Genomic DNA, 15,265 nt, shown 5'->3' with positions numbered 1-15,265 from the left:
TTGAAATTCACTAACCGTCCTCCTCAGACTCCGAGAGGTTGGGAGGGCGGACCCTTTTTGGGGTGGGGTCCAAGTGTTTCCGGGCAGGTGGGTAGCAACGGAGGGTGTGGCCAAATGGAGTCTCCTCCTCTAGGCGGGGCATGGGCCTCTCCGAGTCAGAGTCCACAAAAGGCTCGTCCAGGACCTCCGTCGTCTCGGAGATCGTCTCTGTGACCACGCTGCTGTGTGGGTGGCTACGCTGACGTATGCGTCGCTTTCGCAGAGGCTTCTGGGAAAAGGGGGGGAGGGGCTTAAATATGAACTGATCACAAAGTTAACCACATTTCATATTCACTGACACTGGATAAACTGTCCTTCTGCTTTTAGATTGCCTATTTGACTATCGTCGTTACCATCACTGTCCGACGCCATGTTGTTTTACAGTTAGTTAGACCAAGCACGCCTGCGTGAATTCAGTGACGAGGCGGGGGTAAAAGTTCACTGAAAAAATCGATCTTTGGACGTACGAATCGATTATCAGATCATCATATGCGAATCAATTCTGAATCGGAAAATCGATTTTTTCAACACAGGCCTACCATTGAGCCAGTTGGCTATACCGAATTTCACATCTGACCACATGACTTCGCAGTATTACAGCAGTATTATGTCTAAATATCTAGTTAGGACAAAACTAAAGTGCTCAATGAAGTAAGTTATAATCACCGTAAGTCCCGAATATAATCTGTAGCGTCTTTATGCATGTTCAAACGAGGGGACTCTGAATTCGGCACAACGCATGTTGGTTTGAAAAAAATTCTCCGTCGTGCCTGCTGCTTGCATGTGTTAAATGAAAATGAGCACTTTCTTCTTTGATTTACAACTTTGTCCTACCACCTGATTAACTCCACCCCTGACGGGTGAAGAAACATCTACAGAAAAGCCGCACCTCATTATGAGTCGCATGGTTCAAAGTGTGAGGGAATAAGTAGCGGTAAAATACAGAAAATACGGGTAGCAATCGCGGGGTCTCCACTGTGGCGTGTCGAGGTCGTGTTCCGCTCTTCAGCATTGTGTTTTGCGCGGTTATGTTTGTAGGGTTTATCCACCTTTACAAGGTGGAATTCAAGCACTTGTACGGAACTTTCAAGGTCCATTTTCAATATTTTCCAGCACCTTCAGCTTAATTAAGTTACATATTTATACAAATACACATATGGTTGAAATAATTCGCTTTTTATCACATTAAAAGAGATAATTAAAAAATAAAAGGTTTTTTATTTTTACTGCAACTGTCATGCTATATGATTCATTCACTACTTTAGTGCTACCATTTGAAAACTGATCATATGGGGCCATGCAAATCTGTATTACATGTAATACTTAAGTGGAGACATTTTTCTAACAGTGGAATAGGGTACTCTTAACCACTCTACTGCAGTAATTCTTTTCGTAATCAATGCAGTTAACATCACGCATGGGGGGAAAAAACCGTCAAATACCGTCAAACCGATATAATTTTGAAAAATACCGTGATATAGAATTTGTCATACAGCACTAATTCTTAGGCAAACATAAAATGAAGACAGTCTTTGGTGATTTTCACCCACCTTGCATTTGAGCCCTAACGTTGGTTTGGTTAAGACAGGAGGGGAGCAGGTGCCCATCTCTTCATCGTAGTCATCGTCATCATCCTCGCTGCTCTCACTGGAGCAAGACTGTTGAGAAGCCAATGGCTCGCTAAGCCTAGTTGCCAAGGGCAACGGGGGCATGCCCTCCCCCGGGCCCTCGCTCAGCCTGCGCTTGGGCCCGCGTTTCTTCCGCGGCGGGCGCCCCCTGCTGCGGGGCGGCGGAACCGCAGGGTGCCGCGCCGCGTCCGTGGGCCGGGGGCAGGCAGAGTTCGTCTCGTTCTCGGAGGCGAAGAGGGTAGGCGGAGACACGGACGGAGCAGGGGCCTTGTTTGGCAGAGACGTGTATTCCTCATCCTCGTCTTCCTCAGGCCTGATTTTCCGGGGCCTCCCCGGACCGGCACGAGGTCGGTCCTTAACTTTGCCCCACGGCCAGTTCTTGGGAGGGCGACCCCGACCCCTGCGCTCCCCATTGGCCTGCGGGGCGGCGCTCTCGGGGCACGGCAGGCTGTTGCGTAGTGGCGACGTGGCCGAGGAGCTCTGGTTGTTGGGATACGAGGGGAAGCACTTCCTGTCCTCGTCTTCATCGCGTTCACCTCTGGCACTCCAGGGCAGTGGAGGGCTCTTGTGGCTGGAGTTCACCTGCAACACACAAAAAGGCTGCGACATGAAGTGGAACACAGAATCAATGACTCAGAAAGACCTCCATAACAGGAGGGGATTCAAATCTTGGATAGAGCCCTCATATACCCTCATAGAGCCCACTCTGCAGCGGAGACCTCATCACATGCATATTGCAAAAAAATAAAAATAAAAAACCCCACAGATAAGGCTAATGACTACAGTAATTCCTGAGCACAAGTGATCTAAAATCACACCTCCTACTGCCTGAAATAACCAACAAATAAATCAATAACCAGACAAGAAAAGATGACACTGTATTAAAAGCAGCCTCACTCACCTCTTTGTCGTTTTCCTCCTCTCCATCCTCATCCTCGTCCCCTTCGTCCTCCGACACCACCGTGTTGGTGACGATGACTGGCGTCCAGCGTAAGCAATCAGGGTCCACCTCAAGCAGCCGAGGGCGGGCCTGAAGGCGGGACGCATGTGATGCCACCAGTTTCTCCCTGCGAACCAGCACCAGTCTGGAGGAAGAAGAGCAGAATGGGTGGTGACTAGAGGCAGGGTATCTGCACATTTTTAAATCTCAAATTCAATGACTTTTAAGACCTTTTTAATACCTCACAAGAAAAAATAATACTATTACTGTGGTAAAAAAATGACAAACTAGGTAATAGTATACAAAACATTTTACTGAACTGAAATAAATAATACATTCCACCTTAGGGAACAAAAAGTTATTTAAAATAACTATCAAATAAATATAAAAGTGCACTTTTAAGAGAACTCGGCAAAACAGCCTTTACAGCCTTAAAGCCTAAAAACAACTAAAATATCAAAGTTTCAATTTCAACTTGTTCTGCACCGTTCAGCACCATACTTCTGAAGTACCCATGTTTTCTGGACTATAGTGCGCACCTCAATAAAAGATGATTTCCAACTTTGACCTACCACCTGATTGACTTTCTGCTCCGCCCCCTGACGTGTGAAGTAAAAAATCTACAGAAAAGCCGCACCTCATTATAAGCCGCATGGTTCAAATCATGGGGAAAAAAGTTGCGGCTTATAATCCGGAAAATACGGTATACGAGTGGCATCTACTTATTGTTTGTAAAACCCACAGCACTTCTGCCTTCAGCGTGGCTGTCGTTGAAAAAGTACTGAACGGGTTCCGATACCCGGTAGTGGGGCCAGAAGGCTTTTTTTAACTTACAGTTAAACAGCCAGTAGCAGCAAATGACTTGATGTGCATATTACTTTTACGAGTACTTTTTATATCGCTTGGGTTTTTCAGATTTCATATGAGAATCCAGCGCTTTACAGCCCATTGTACCAAGTTTGAATGTTTTTCGGCAAAGTTCACATTGCGCCTCATACGAATCACTGGAAGGTTTCAGCCAGCCACAATATTTTTCATCCTCCAGCCACTTGTCATTGAATCAACATTTACCCATGTCTGCATCGGAGCCTTGAATTGTTGTTCCCACCGCACAATTATTGTGGCATATACATATTGTCGGTAAAATAAAACAGAAAAACTGAGCAACACACACTTATAATAATATAAGGCCTCCCCTCCTAAAATTCCAGACATTTTAAGACTTTAGACCTTGAATATGTAAAACTAAATTTAAGACATTTTAAGACTTTTTAAGGACCCGCGGGTACCCTGTAGACCAAGCTCATTCGCCCAGACCTACGGCCACGCCCTTTCACTAGACAACCACAGCTGATTGGACGCAGGAATCAGCAGTGTATGCATCCGTAACAAAGACTGAATAAACTAAAGTAAGTTTAAGTCTTTGGTAAGACGAGTTTTTCACCGACATTACCTCACAACTATTAATAATAAATAAATTGCAAGGCAAGAACACCTCACAATGTAAAGTATGTACTGAGTAATGCTACCAATAGAGAAACAACTTTGGAGTACGTAAATAAGGCTCCAAGACAAGTTAACAATGTGTGAATTTGTGCACAAAACGAATTCAACTGTAAAGCTGTAAAGTTGACATGTAAAGTTGTGCAAAAATGCCAGTTAAGTAGTGCAGGCTGAGTGGAGCACTTCAGTGGTGATGAGGATGGTGGTGGCGAGGGTGGTGCTGCACGCCTGCGTTGCCTCACCTGCTCCCCCTGTACTCCAGCATGTTGAGGCTCTGCAGAGTGGCTGTGATGTCCTGAGGGCAGATGCCAGTGATCTTGCTAAGTCTGCGTATGGTGAGCTTCCTGTCCCGCACCTTGTGCAGACACTCCAGAACCACACTGTTCCAGTAGGCCGCGTAGGACAGGCGACCCAGGTCCGACAGAGGCTTCTCCGGAGAACCGGGCTGGCCCTCCCGCTTAGACAGAAGATAACCTGAACAGGTGCACACCTGTGTTATTAACCCAGCAAACCAGATTAAAACAGACAGCACAGCTGTATCTGCCCAAGACGATGGGCTTCAACCAGATTTGATTCATGTCTACTGTACGGAAAAAGTACATCTGGTGAGATATTAAAATTCCTTGATTCCTCAGTGGCATGCAATCAAGATCATTAAACACAGAATACATTCACAATAAATCTAGTTTTAAAACAAAATGACATGCGGTAACGGTTACAGCGCACACTTCAAAATAGTGTCACCACACACACACACACACACACACACACACACCTGTATATATCTTATGTCACCAGACACAGAGCATCCCTGCATTTAACAACCTCACAGACTGTGGTGGTCTGATCATACGTCAATGACCTCACCAATGTGAGATGTCAAGACACACAGCACAACGGAAAGTGACGTATTCCCAGACCTTTTACATCCATCATCAAATCCATCCATCCATCAGCATCGCATGGTTCCACAGCTGCTATGGAAACCCCATGATTCAACGCAAGCACAACTTTTGCCCTTAGGGAAGTCATCTTTGAATGCACATTATTTGTTCTGTTTCTAGAATATTCAAGAAACTATAAAAAATTTATATAAAACCACATAGCATTATTGACCTTTAAAGTAAGTTTGTGACTTAACCAAGTTTTATACATCAACGGTTTAGTATTTATGCTAACAAAGGCTGAGGCCTCAAGCTGATGTCGTGGATAGTCAGCTTACAAACTTCTTAGCACAAGTAGCTTCTCTCTTGCGAAAATTTAGATTGCAATAAAAATGTGCCGAAATGCTGATGGTGAGAAACTGAGGTAAATTAACAGCGGTCGCATACATTGAGCACAACAAGATGTGATGAAATTCCTCTCTGAGCGTCTCAATAACCTGCCTTATGCGGATAGATGTTGGTTAGAATATGTAACCGGCAGCAATTAATAATTTTTCGTGAAGTTTAATACTGCATATCGTCTCATGAAACTGCGAGCAAATTCAAGCAAAATGTGTTTTTAAGCACACCGTAAGGTTTTGAGAATCTCTACATTGTCTCTACTTTTCTCTGTGATTTTTGGTTTATTAAGTAACTCCAAACGAATGGCAGCCACAGTGGAACATATTAAACCCACAGGCTGCCGGTGACGTACAAGGGCGTCCACGCAGGTGTGCAGGTGAGCCAGGTAACCTCACACGCCACTCTGGGTCAGATCAGCCACAAAAGCTCAACACTCAACCTGCGTAAGCCTGCAGACCTGGTGTCGAGTTACGTGTTGTGAAAGCTTCTATCTACAAGCTGACAACCAAACAGCCCCGCCCCCCCTCCCCCTCCTCCGCTGCAGAACGTCAGTAGTCAGAAGACGGCAGACGTACTGAAGTCGATGAGGAAACGGCCGTAACCTCGGCGCTGGTACTGAGGGAGGATCATGATGCAGGAGACGTTGTACTTCTGTTGGCAATGTTTCTCCTGCAACGAGACACGTCAAATGAAATGTGAAACAAATGAAAGCACAGCAATGGAGCGAGTTTTACAGCGTGAGGCATTTATGAAACTAAATTCACTGAAGTGGACCACGTTTAGTGACTAATTTTTTCCATAAGTTCTTTCATAACAGCAACGGTTTTTCAAGGTAGCATTTCTAAACACATTAGTTTTAGCTAGAATGTTTAGTTTAGTTTTATTTGAATACTCAACTATTTCAAAAGAAACAAAAAAAAAAATCACCAGGGTCAATATTATGAACTCCCTTGAGAACTGACTTTGTTATCGAGCCATAGCACAAACCTCTGCTGTGCCATGGTTTGCTTTAACTTCGTAATGATGAAAGCTCATTAAATCAAGTCATTGCTGAGGGTTCCCAATTTACATACAGTATAAAGCCTCAGTAAACATTTGAGCTGTCACTTGAGAAAGAATCATACCAAAAACAAAAGAAATTAGTTTAGACTAAAAAAAAAAAAAAAAAAAAAAAAAAAAAAAGGAGACTCATGTATGAAGGCAGGAAGCTCAATGCAGAACAGGCCTCGAACATCGTTCCTGGTGAAGAACAACCTCCAAACGACTAACGTGAAGGTTGTTGGTTGGCCTGCTCAAAGCCCTGACTTGTATCCCATTGAAAATCTGTGGGCTGAACTGAAGGTTCATGCCAGAATGGCATCAAATCTGGAGGAGCTTGAGAGATTTGCCAAAGACGAATGGGAGATTCCTCAGGAAATTTATCAGATGTGTCAGGAGATGTCTCAGAGACTTATTGAAAACTTCAGAAAACAACTGCATGCTGTTATCCAGCAAAAAGGTACACAATTGACTATTAGCATCATGGGGGCTAATATCCAGATGTGCAAAGTAAAATAATGTAATCATTCAAAATAAAACACACACACACAAATGCAATATGGCTTGCAATTTGTTTTAGCTCCTACAGAGCACTGGTTGCAATTTGCTATGTATACATTCTTGTAAACCCAGAGTTCTGTCAGAATGAGCGATGTGTATCCCCGACATTCCTGACATGGCAGGTTGACTCAACCAAAACTGCAGGAGCAGGGTTGATTTTGTTTACTGGACTTTCTCCTGTGTTAAACACCCAATACCACAGACACTGGGAAATCAACCCAAACCTAAATACTTGAACATTTGTTTTGTTTTCATTTTAATCTGATGTAAACCTTTATAAAGGACTGAATCATCTGCTCAAATTTTGAATCTTTATACCAGGGCTATTCAACTGGCGGGCCGCGGGCCAGAACCGGCCCTTTAATGAATTTGTACCGGCCCACGGCCCATTTCCACATAAATAATAGTAAATAATTGATAAACCGCCGTAAAAATAAATAACATTTTATTTGCAACACTGTCGAAATTCACGTTCGAATTTACGTTTTACATTTACGAATTTAGTAGTGTTTAGTAGTAGTGTTTGCTTCAATTTTACATCCACTATGACAGTATTGGTATAGGTCTGAAAATTGTCTGGCCCACAGGTCAGAGCTCTCTGCCAAATCTGGCCCGCAGAAAAATATAGTTGAATAGCCCTGCTTTAAACATTTACTTTGCCAAATTTTCAAGAATTTATAAGGAGAGAAACAGCGATGACTCAGGTGAGCTGGCTTCCTCCACAAAACCTGCTTAAAAGGATTTCAGAAATGTACATGTCTGTGAGGGTGTGGTGCAGATCTCTGTAGCCCCGCCTCCCCCAGGTAAGGGACAGGTGCAGCGGGTGTCCCACCTTGGAGAAGTAGCCCACCAGGTGGCAACCTTTGGAGTCGTTCTGCGTGAGCACATAGAAGAGGAAGGGCTCGACGTCGTAGTACAGGGTCTTATGATCCAGGAAGAGTTTGGCCAGTAAACACAGGTTCTGACAATATATTGTGCTCACATTCCCATCCACCTGAAGAGAAGAAGCAGATAAAAATAAATAAATAAATAAATTGTTAACACTTAACACTGATCTATGGAGAATGGTGTATGGAGGGGGCGGGGCACTGTTGCAGCATGGTGTATGGAGGGGGCGGGGCACTGTTGCAGCATGGTCTATGGAGGGGGCGGGGCACTGTTGCAGCATGGTCTATGGAGGGGGCGGGGCACTGTGAACCCAAGCCTCTCAAAACAGCCACTCCGAGCCACACGCATGAAAACATTCTGGGTCCGGATGGGATGGCGTTCGGGTCCGCGGTCCGACTGTTAGTGACCTCTGCACTAGACAAACAACTTTTGAGCGTGTGTATTTTACAGATTCTAGGCACATTTGTAGTTGTGCCTGTGTACGTGTGTGTGTGTGTGTGTGTGTGTGTGTGAGAGACTAGAAGGAGAAATTGAAACTCACCTCAAAGACAGAGACGTTGTCCTTCCTGTAGATCTCGTTGGCGGGCGGGTGGAACCAGGTGCATTTGCGCATGTGCTGGTATAGGATACTGCGGCTCTTCATGTAACGCAGACAGAACTCACACAGGTAGAGCTTAGGAAGTCTGGGGAGGGAGGGAGGGAGGGAGGGAGTGAGAGAAAGGAAGATTACCCCAAGTAGTTATTACAGTGATACAGTATTACAAGGACACTAGAATTAGCCCACATACAGCATTAGTACAGCATTAGCACAGAGGAGCCTTAACTCACTTTCATCTAGTTTCTCCAAATATGAAACAGCGCAACTACATGTATCTGCTGCCCTATGTTGCCCTCTTTTTAACCAAACTGTTTTGGGGTCAGTTACTACCTCACATATAAAAGCACACAGAGAATAATGTGTGTGTGTGTGTGTGTGTGTGTGTGTGTGTGTGTGTGTGTGTGTGTGTGTGTGTGTGTGTGTGTGTGTGTGTGTTTACCGGCTGTACTCCTGTGGGTACGGAGACGAGTACCACGTCTGGATCTCATACTTCCCAAATTCAATCACAGATGGGCATCGCATCTGGGGGTCTGGGGGGCCAGTCACCCCAACCTTCTGCTCGAGGTAATGAGGTAGAGGGGGAGGGGAGGAGACAGTTGCCACAGAGCAGATCAGAAAAGCTCAGTTCTGGAGTCACTTGTTTACCTCCACCCCACTATTCACGCTGATCATCCCGGCTCTGTCTCTGGAATCTCACAGGACCGGAGTGCTGTGCATCTTAACTGAGCACTCGTAACCAACAGCCCTTTAACACACCTGCACACTGACAGAGTGCTGCCATAATTCACCTGATACAAAAACACACCATCACAGGAACTGTGTGTGTATTTTACATTCATAAGACCTATTGCCCAAGGCAAAAACAGTGGCTTCTAGTGCTAAGGCTTAGGACACTAACACCACAGAGAGAGAGAGCGAGAGCGAGAGCGAGAGAGAGCGAGAGCGAGAGTGAGAGAGAGCGAGAGCGAGAATGAATATCTGTCCATGAGAGCTGAACAGGAGTCTTTAAATCAGTGTCAGCAGAGCAGGCGGCTCTCAACAGCTACAGAAGTAAACATTACAGAAATAAATAAATAAACCAGCTCTTCAATCTTGAGTAAATACACTGGTCTCATATAAACTCAAAACGAAGCTAAATATAATCTTGTGGGGATACAATAAAGAGTTCTTGCCAAACTGACACCAGCCAGTCCACACAGACTACAAAGTACAAAAACATCTCGTCATCAGACACGGCATCCCGAGGACAACAGGAAACCCTGGCCTGTTCAGCTAGATGCTACTAAACAAAGATGACACCAATTAAGTAAACTTTAGGCAAAGGGATTGATCATTTCATTGTATTCACTGATCTCTAGCCCTGCTCCAGCAACACCCTCGTCTCTGACCCCGCCCCTGGTCCCGCCCCTGACTCCCTGTACCTGTAGTGCTAACTGCTGGATGTGCCTGAAGAGCTCCACGTCCTTCTCGGTTAGGTTCTCATGACCAGGCAGCTTCTCCTCCTCATCTCTCCAGTCATCGCCACACTCCTGATTGTCTGAGTGGGAGAGAGAGAGAGAGAGAGAGAGAGAGAGGGAGCGAGAGAGGGAGGGGGGGAGAGAGGGGGGGAGAGAGGGAGAGAGAGAGAGAGAGAGAGAGGGGGAGGGGGGGAGGGGGGAGAGAGAGAGAGAGGGGGGAGGAGAGAGAGAGAGAGAGAGAGAGAGAGAGAGAGAGAGAGAGAGAGAGAGAGGGGGGGGGGGAGAGAGAGGGAGAGAGAGGGGGAGAGAGAGAGGGAGTGGGAGAGAGAGAGAGAGTGGGAGAGAGAGAGAGAGTGGGAGAGAGAGAGAGAGTGGGAGAGAGAGGGAGAGAGAGAGAGAGAGTGGGAGAGAGAGAGAGTGGGGGAGAAAGAGAGGGGGGGGGAGGGGAGAGAGAGAGAGAGGGAGAGAGAGAGAGATGAACTTCGTGCTGAAACATGGTTTCTCTACTTTGTTTCCAAAAATAGCTGACTGGCTGATTCTTGTAGAATGGTTTAATTTCTGCGAAGCTCACACAGCTGAATTTCCACGGCGACCATCACAGTTATCGTCGTCTCTGGAGTCTTGCGTGCCATAAAACTGCAATAATCTGAAGTGTTTCACTTCAGATTACTGCAGTTATTTTGACGTTTATTAATGCTGGACCACGTGAACATCTAGACCACCAGCAAAACACTCCTAACAGTCATCCGACTGTCAAAACCAGCACACAGTGAACGTGCCCCGCCCCGGCGCGGTCCCTACCTCCGTCGTGCCCCGCCCCCGTGCGGTCGTCGGGGTCTCCTTTGCGACCTCCCTTCTTGCGGATTCGGTACTGCTGGGAGTAGTCCACCACCTCGGCGCGGGCCTTCCTGCCGTCCGGCGACGGCGTGAAGAACTTGGTGAGGGCGTCGATCAGCCCCTTCGTCTTCTTGTTGAAGCGCAGGCCGCCATGCGACGAGTCGTCCTCCTGGTGCGAGAACAGCAGCCGGTCGTCGCCAGGGTAACCCTCGCACGACGAGCTGGAGGAAGAGTGCGGGGAGGAGGAGCCTTGAGAGCGGTGGTCGACGCCCACCGGGCATCGCCTCCGACGGCCCCGCCCACCACCTCGTAGTTTCTTAAAGGGGCGACCAGGTCTGCAAACAAACAAAATGGAAAACACTTATACAATATATAGTCTTATTAATACCTAATAACATTTCAATACTCAATATTTAATCATTTAAAACTTCGTTGTTCTGGTCTTGTGTGTATATATAAAATCTTTTTTAAGCCAAAATTAGAGAAAGCTCATATAGAAGATACAGCAAAATATCTGATTTTCTTCCCCTAAACAAAAGTTACAAGATGACCTCAAACATTTCTACATGAGTATTTCATCATGAGCTGTACACATGCGGAGCAGAAGTGCAGCAGTTCCGGGTGTGTCCAGTAGAGGGCGTGAGGCGGGCCGGTTACCTGCCCTTGGGCCGGCCCAGTGGAGCGTTGTAGCGCCGTTTGATCTGTGCCGCCTTCTCGTGCAGGAGCTTCCGGCCTTTCTTCCTGGGCCTGCAGATCTGGCAGACCCACATACCTGCAGAGAGAGAGAGGACACATCAATACATAAACACCACACACACCAGGGTGTGGTATGTGCCTGGTATATGCTCATCTGTGTGTGTGTGTGTGTGTGTGTGTGTGTGTGTGTGTGTGTGTGTGTGTTTTCATACCTTTTGGCATTCGCGTCAATGGTGGGTCACAACATTCCATGTGGAAACCTCGATCACACGAGTCACAAAACAACATGTTTTCCTGGGAGGGAAACACACACGTTTACATTTCAATGACATTTTGCCTTTCAACAGGCAGCAATGAACAATCAACAGCACCTCACTGAACACTCACCAAATGGACAATGGGGTGAGGGGGCGTGTGTTGGTGGGAGGGGCCAGCCAGTAAGGGGGCGTGCGCTGGTGGGAGGGGCCGGCGAGTGAGGGGGCGTGTGCTGGTGGGAGGGGCGTGCACTAGGTGAGAGGAGCTGGCAAGTGAGGGGGCGTGCGCTGGTGGGAGGAGCCGGCAAGTGAGGGGGCGTGCGCTGGTGGGAGGGGCCAGCGAGTGAGGGGGCGTGTGCTGGAGGGAGGGGCCAGCGAGTGAGGGGGCGTGTGCTGGAGGGAGGGGCCAGCGAGTGAGGGGGCGTGTGCTGGAGGGAGGGGCCAGCGAGTGAGGGGGCGTGTGCTGGTGGGAGGGGCCAGCGAGTGAGGGGGTGTGTGCTGGTGGGAGGGGCCAGCGAGTGAGGGGGTGTGTGCTGGTGGGAGGGGCCAGCGAGTGAGGGGGTGTGTGCTGGTGGGAGGGGCCAGCGAGTGAGGGGGTGTGTGCTGGTGGGAGGGGCCAGCGAGTGAGGGGGTGTGTGCTGGTGGGAGGGGCCAGCGAGTGAGGGGGTGTGTGCTGGTGGGAGGGGCCAGCGAGTGAGGGGGGCGTGCGCTGAACGTACCGCGTTCTTGCCCTGGTCCTGGCAGCTGCTGCAGGTCTTACACTCGATGCATTGCCACCACAGGGCTCGGACCCGCGTCGTCAGCTCCGGGGAGAACTTCAGACAGGACGGGTGGCCTGACAGGAAAAACATGGTCAAAATGCTGCAGAAAACCACACAGATACACGTTCACATGCGTAGCTACAGGGTAGGCGTGTTGCTATAAAGGGCCCGGGGCGTGTTGCTATAAAGGGCCCGGGGCGTGTGGCTATAAAGGGCCCGGGGCGTGTGGCTATAAAGGGCCCGGGGCGTGTGGCTATAAAGGGCCCGGGGCGTGTGGCTATAAAGGGCCCGGGGCGTGTGGCTATAAAGGGCCCGGGGCGTGTGGCTATAAAGGGCCCGGGGCGTGCGCTATAAAGGGCTCGGGGCGTGCGCTATAAAGGGCCCGGGGCGTGCGCTATAAAGGGCCCGGGGCGTGTGGCTATAAAGGGCCCGGGGCGTGCGCTATAAAGGGCCCGGGGCGTGCGCTATAAAGGGCCCGGGGCGTGCGCTATAAAGGGCCCGGGGCGTGCGCTATAAAGGGCCCGGGGCGTGCGCTATAAAGGGCCCGGGGCGTGCGCTATAAAGGGCTCGGGGCGTGCGCTATAAAGGGCCCGGGGCGTGCGCTATAAAGGGTCCGGGGCGTGCGCTATAAAGGGCCCGGGGCGTGCGCTATAAAGGGCCCGGGGCGTGCGCTATAAAGGGCCCGGGGCGTGTAGGTAATGAAGAGGCAGTGAAGGGACTCACCACTGTTACCACAGTCTGCACAGGAGATGAGCTCCTCAGGCTTCTTATCTCGGTTCTGCTCTTTGGTCCCCAAACAGAAACTACAGATGGGGATGGGCTCAGCTACAGGCTGGAGGAGGGAGGGAGGGAGGGATGGAGAAAGAAGAGGCAACAGTCACGAGCGGAACAGGCCCATTTTGAGCTGTAAACAGACATCAGTGTGTCAGATGTGTTCAGCAGTGTCAGCACTGCCTGCAGGACTAACACGCTTCACACGTGTTAATAACGTCAGAGTTTCACGCACACAGCCAGCTGTCATCTCAACCCTTACGGTGTCCAAGGTGGCAAAAGTTGTAGTCAAGGTCAAGCTCACATGATGCAGACAAACCACCACAGCCCTCACCAGCCTCAAACCCCATCCGCTCAAACATTACAATCACCTCCAGAGATAAGAGAGGGGGAGGAGTCAGTGAAGGGCGGGGCCAGCGAGGGACTGAATACGAGCTCTCGCCACCTGACGATTCACATCTGTGACACTTTTAATCACTCACTGCAGACAAATCACACAGACCCCACCGCACACGTGCACACCCAATTAGAGACAGTAGACCCAACACACACAGGTGCTTTCCTGCATGTCCTAGCAGTCCTGCTCACTGGGCATACGGTCAGTGCATGTGTGCACACACACACTTGGGCTGTAAGGGGGCAGTCATGGCCTGGCGGTTAGGGAACTGGCCCTTGAGCGAGGCACCTAACCCCAACTGCTCCCCGGGCGCCAGGCTAGGGCTGCCCACCGCTCTGGGCAAGGGTGATCCACAGCCCTCTGGTAATCACTAGTGTGTGTGTGTGTGTGTTCTGACTGCACAGATGGGTTAAAAGCGGAGGACAAATTTCGATTGGGGTGTAAAAATCACAATTGACAAAATATGGCACATTTCATAAGCTCATTGTTTGTGAATGTTCTCCTGACACAAATATGTTCCTCTCTGTCTACGTACAGCAGCAATTGGGAAACAGGTCCAGACAGGGAGAAAACAAGAGATGCCTGGCAGTTGGACACACACACACACACACAGAGAGACAGAGAGACAGAGAGAGAGAGATTGGGTACAGGGAAGGGAGTGCGTACATACATGCAGAAGATCAGTGGACAGGGGTGCGTGTGTGTGCGTGCGTGTGTGAGAGAACAGGTCTGTGCAGGGAAGAGACGGCCACAGAGAATGTGATTTATCAGGTTCATTTCTCTGAGCCGTCACGTCACCCCCCCCCCCCCCCCAGCACATGTGTGCTCCTCAGGCTAGAAAAGGAACAGAGAGCTAGAGAGAGAGTGCACGAGAGAGAGAGAGTGCACGAGAGTGTGTTCCACACAGCCCAGTGACAGACCGCAACACAGCAGCAAATCAACCTCAAAAATGACCCAGCATCACCCAACACACCACCAACACACACATCCACCACACTAATGCTGGCAGGTCTGGGATCAGTGTCCTTACCAGAGGCCTTGGCCAGCATCACCCAACACACCACCAACACACACATCCACCACACTAATGCTGGCAGGTCTGGGATCAGTGTCCTTACCAGAGGCCTTGGCCAGCATCACCAGGCAGCGGACCAGTGCTGCCACAGCCGCATCGTTCAACGCACGATTAGTGAGGACCACCACACTGCGATTACGCAAACACTGTAACACTGCAACTACGCCGCCGGGCAACAGCATCAGACCGCGATTACGGCGCCATCAGACCGCGACTACGCCGCCATCAGACCGCGATTACGCCGCCATCAGACCGCGATTACACTCCTGCATGAACATCAAACTGTGATTAAACTGCCACAAGCGTCACAGTGCCAATACGTGGCTCACAGCATCAGACAGCAGTTTCACTACCACATGAACAGCAGTGCCACAGCTACATAACTGCAACTGCCGTCTGCCTTGCGATGTGTTTAGAGTCTGGAGAGGACACACTTCACGGTTGGGCCCGTCTTATTTTGGCCAACTGTTAAATGGAACTCTTCAATGCGGCAAGCAGTGATTGGTCAGAATGCTCATGTTACAAAAGAAAAGTTT

At 48.9% G+C, this 15,265-nt stretch overlaps 1 protein-coding gene across 6 annotated transcripts in view; it reads right to left on the bottom strand.

Annotated features, from left to right (window-relative positions):
- Nucleotides 1-15,265, bottom strand: part of kat6a (K(lysine) acetyltransferase 6A) — a 35,776-nt gene that overhangs the window by 5,953 nt on the left and 14,558 nt on the right. For 5 of the 6 annotated variants that reach the window (XM_076997924.1, XM_076997925.1, XM_076997926.1 and 2 more), the window contains 14 exons: nucleotides 13,210-13,318; nucleotides 12,445-12,560; nucleotides 11,684-11,765; nucleotides 11,433-11,547; nucleotides 10,740-11,110; nucleotides 9,903-10,018; nucleotides 8,921-9,036; nucleotides 8,425-8,566; nucleotides 7,828-7,989; nucleotides 5,972-6,065; nucleotides 4,353-4,584; nucleotides 2,569-2,752; nucleotides 1,590-2,249; nucleotides 16-268 (listed from right to left, as the gene is read on the bottom strand). In XM_076997924.1, coding sequence (XP_076854039.1) covers nucleotides 16-268; nucleotides 1,590-2,249; nucleotides 2,569-2,752; nucleotides 4,353-4,584; nucleotides 5,972-6,065; nucleotides 7,828-7,989; nucleotides 8,425-8,566; nucleotides 8,921-9,036; nucleotides 9,903-10,018; nucleotides 10,740-11,110; nucleotides 11,433-11,547; nucleotides 11,684-11,765; nucleotides 12,445-12,560; nucleotides 13,210-13,318 — 2,752 coding nt within the window. The remainder of the gene's footprint in view (nucleotides 1-15; nucleotides 269-1,589; nucleotides 2,250-2,568; nucleotides 2,753-4,352; nucleotides 4,585-5,971; nucleotides 6,066-7,827; nucleotides 7,990-8,424; nucleotides 8,567-8,920; nucleotides 9,037-9,902; nucleotides 10,019-10,739; nucleotides 11,111-11,432; nucleotides 11,548-11,683; nucleotides 11,766-12,444; nucleotides 12,561-13,209; nucleotides 13,319-15,265) is intronic. The other variant, XM_076997928.1, reaches the window with a different exon arrangement.

Source organism: Brachyhypopomus gauderio, chromosome 3, assembly GCF_052324685.1.
Source record: "Brachyhypopomus gauderio isolate BG-103 chromosome 3, BGAUD_0.2, whole genome shotgun sequence".
NCBI classification, from domain to species: Eukaryota; Metazoa; Chordata; class Actinopteri; order Gymnotiformes; family Hypopomidae; genus Brachyhypopomus; species Brachyhypopomus gauderio.
The sequence above is the reverse complement of the archived record's forward strand: the minus strand, read 5'-3'. Positions and strand labels throughout refer to the sequence as shown.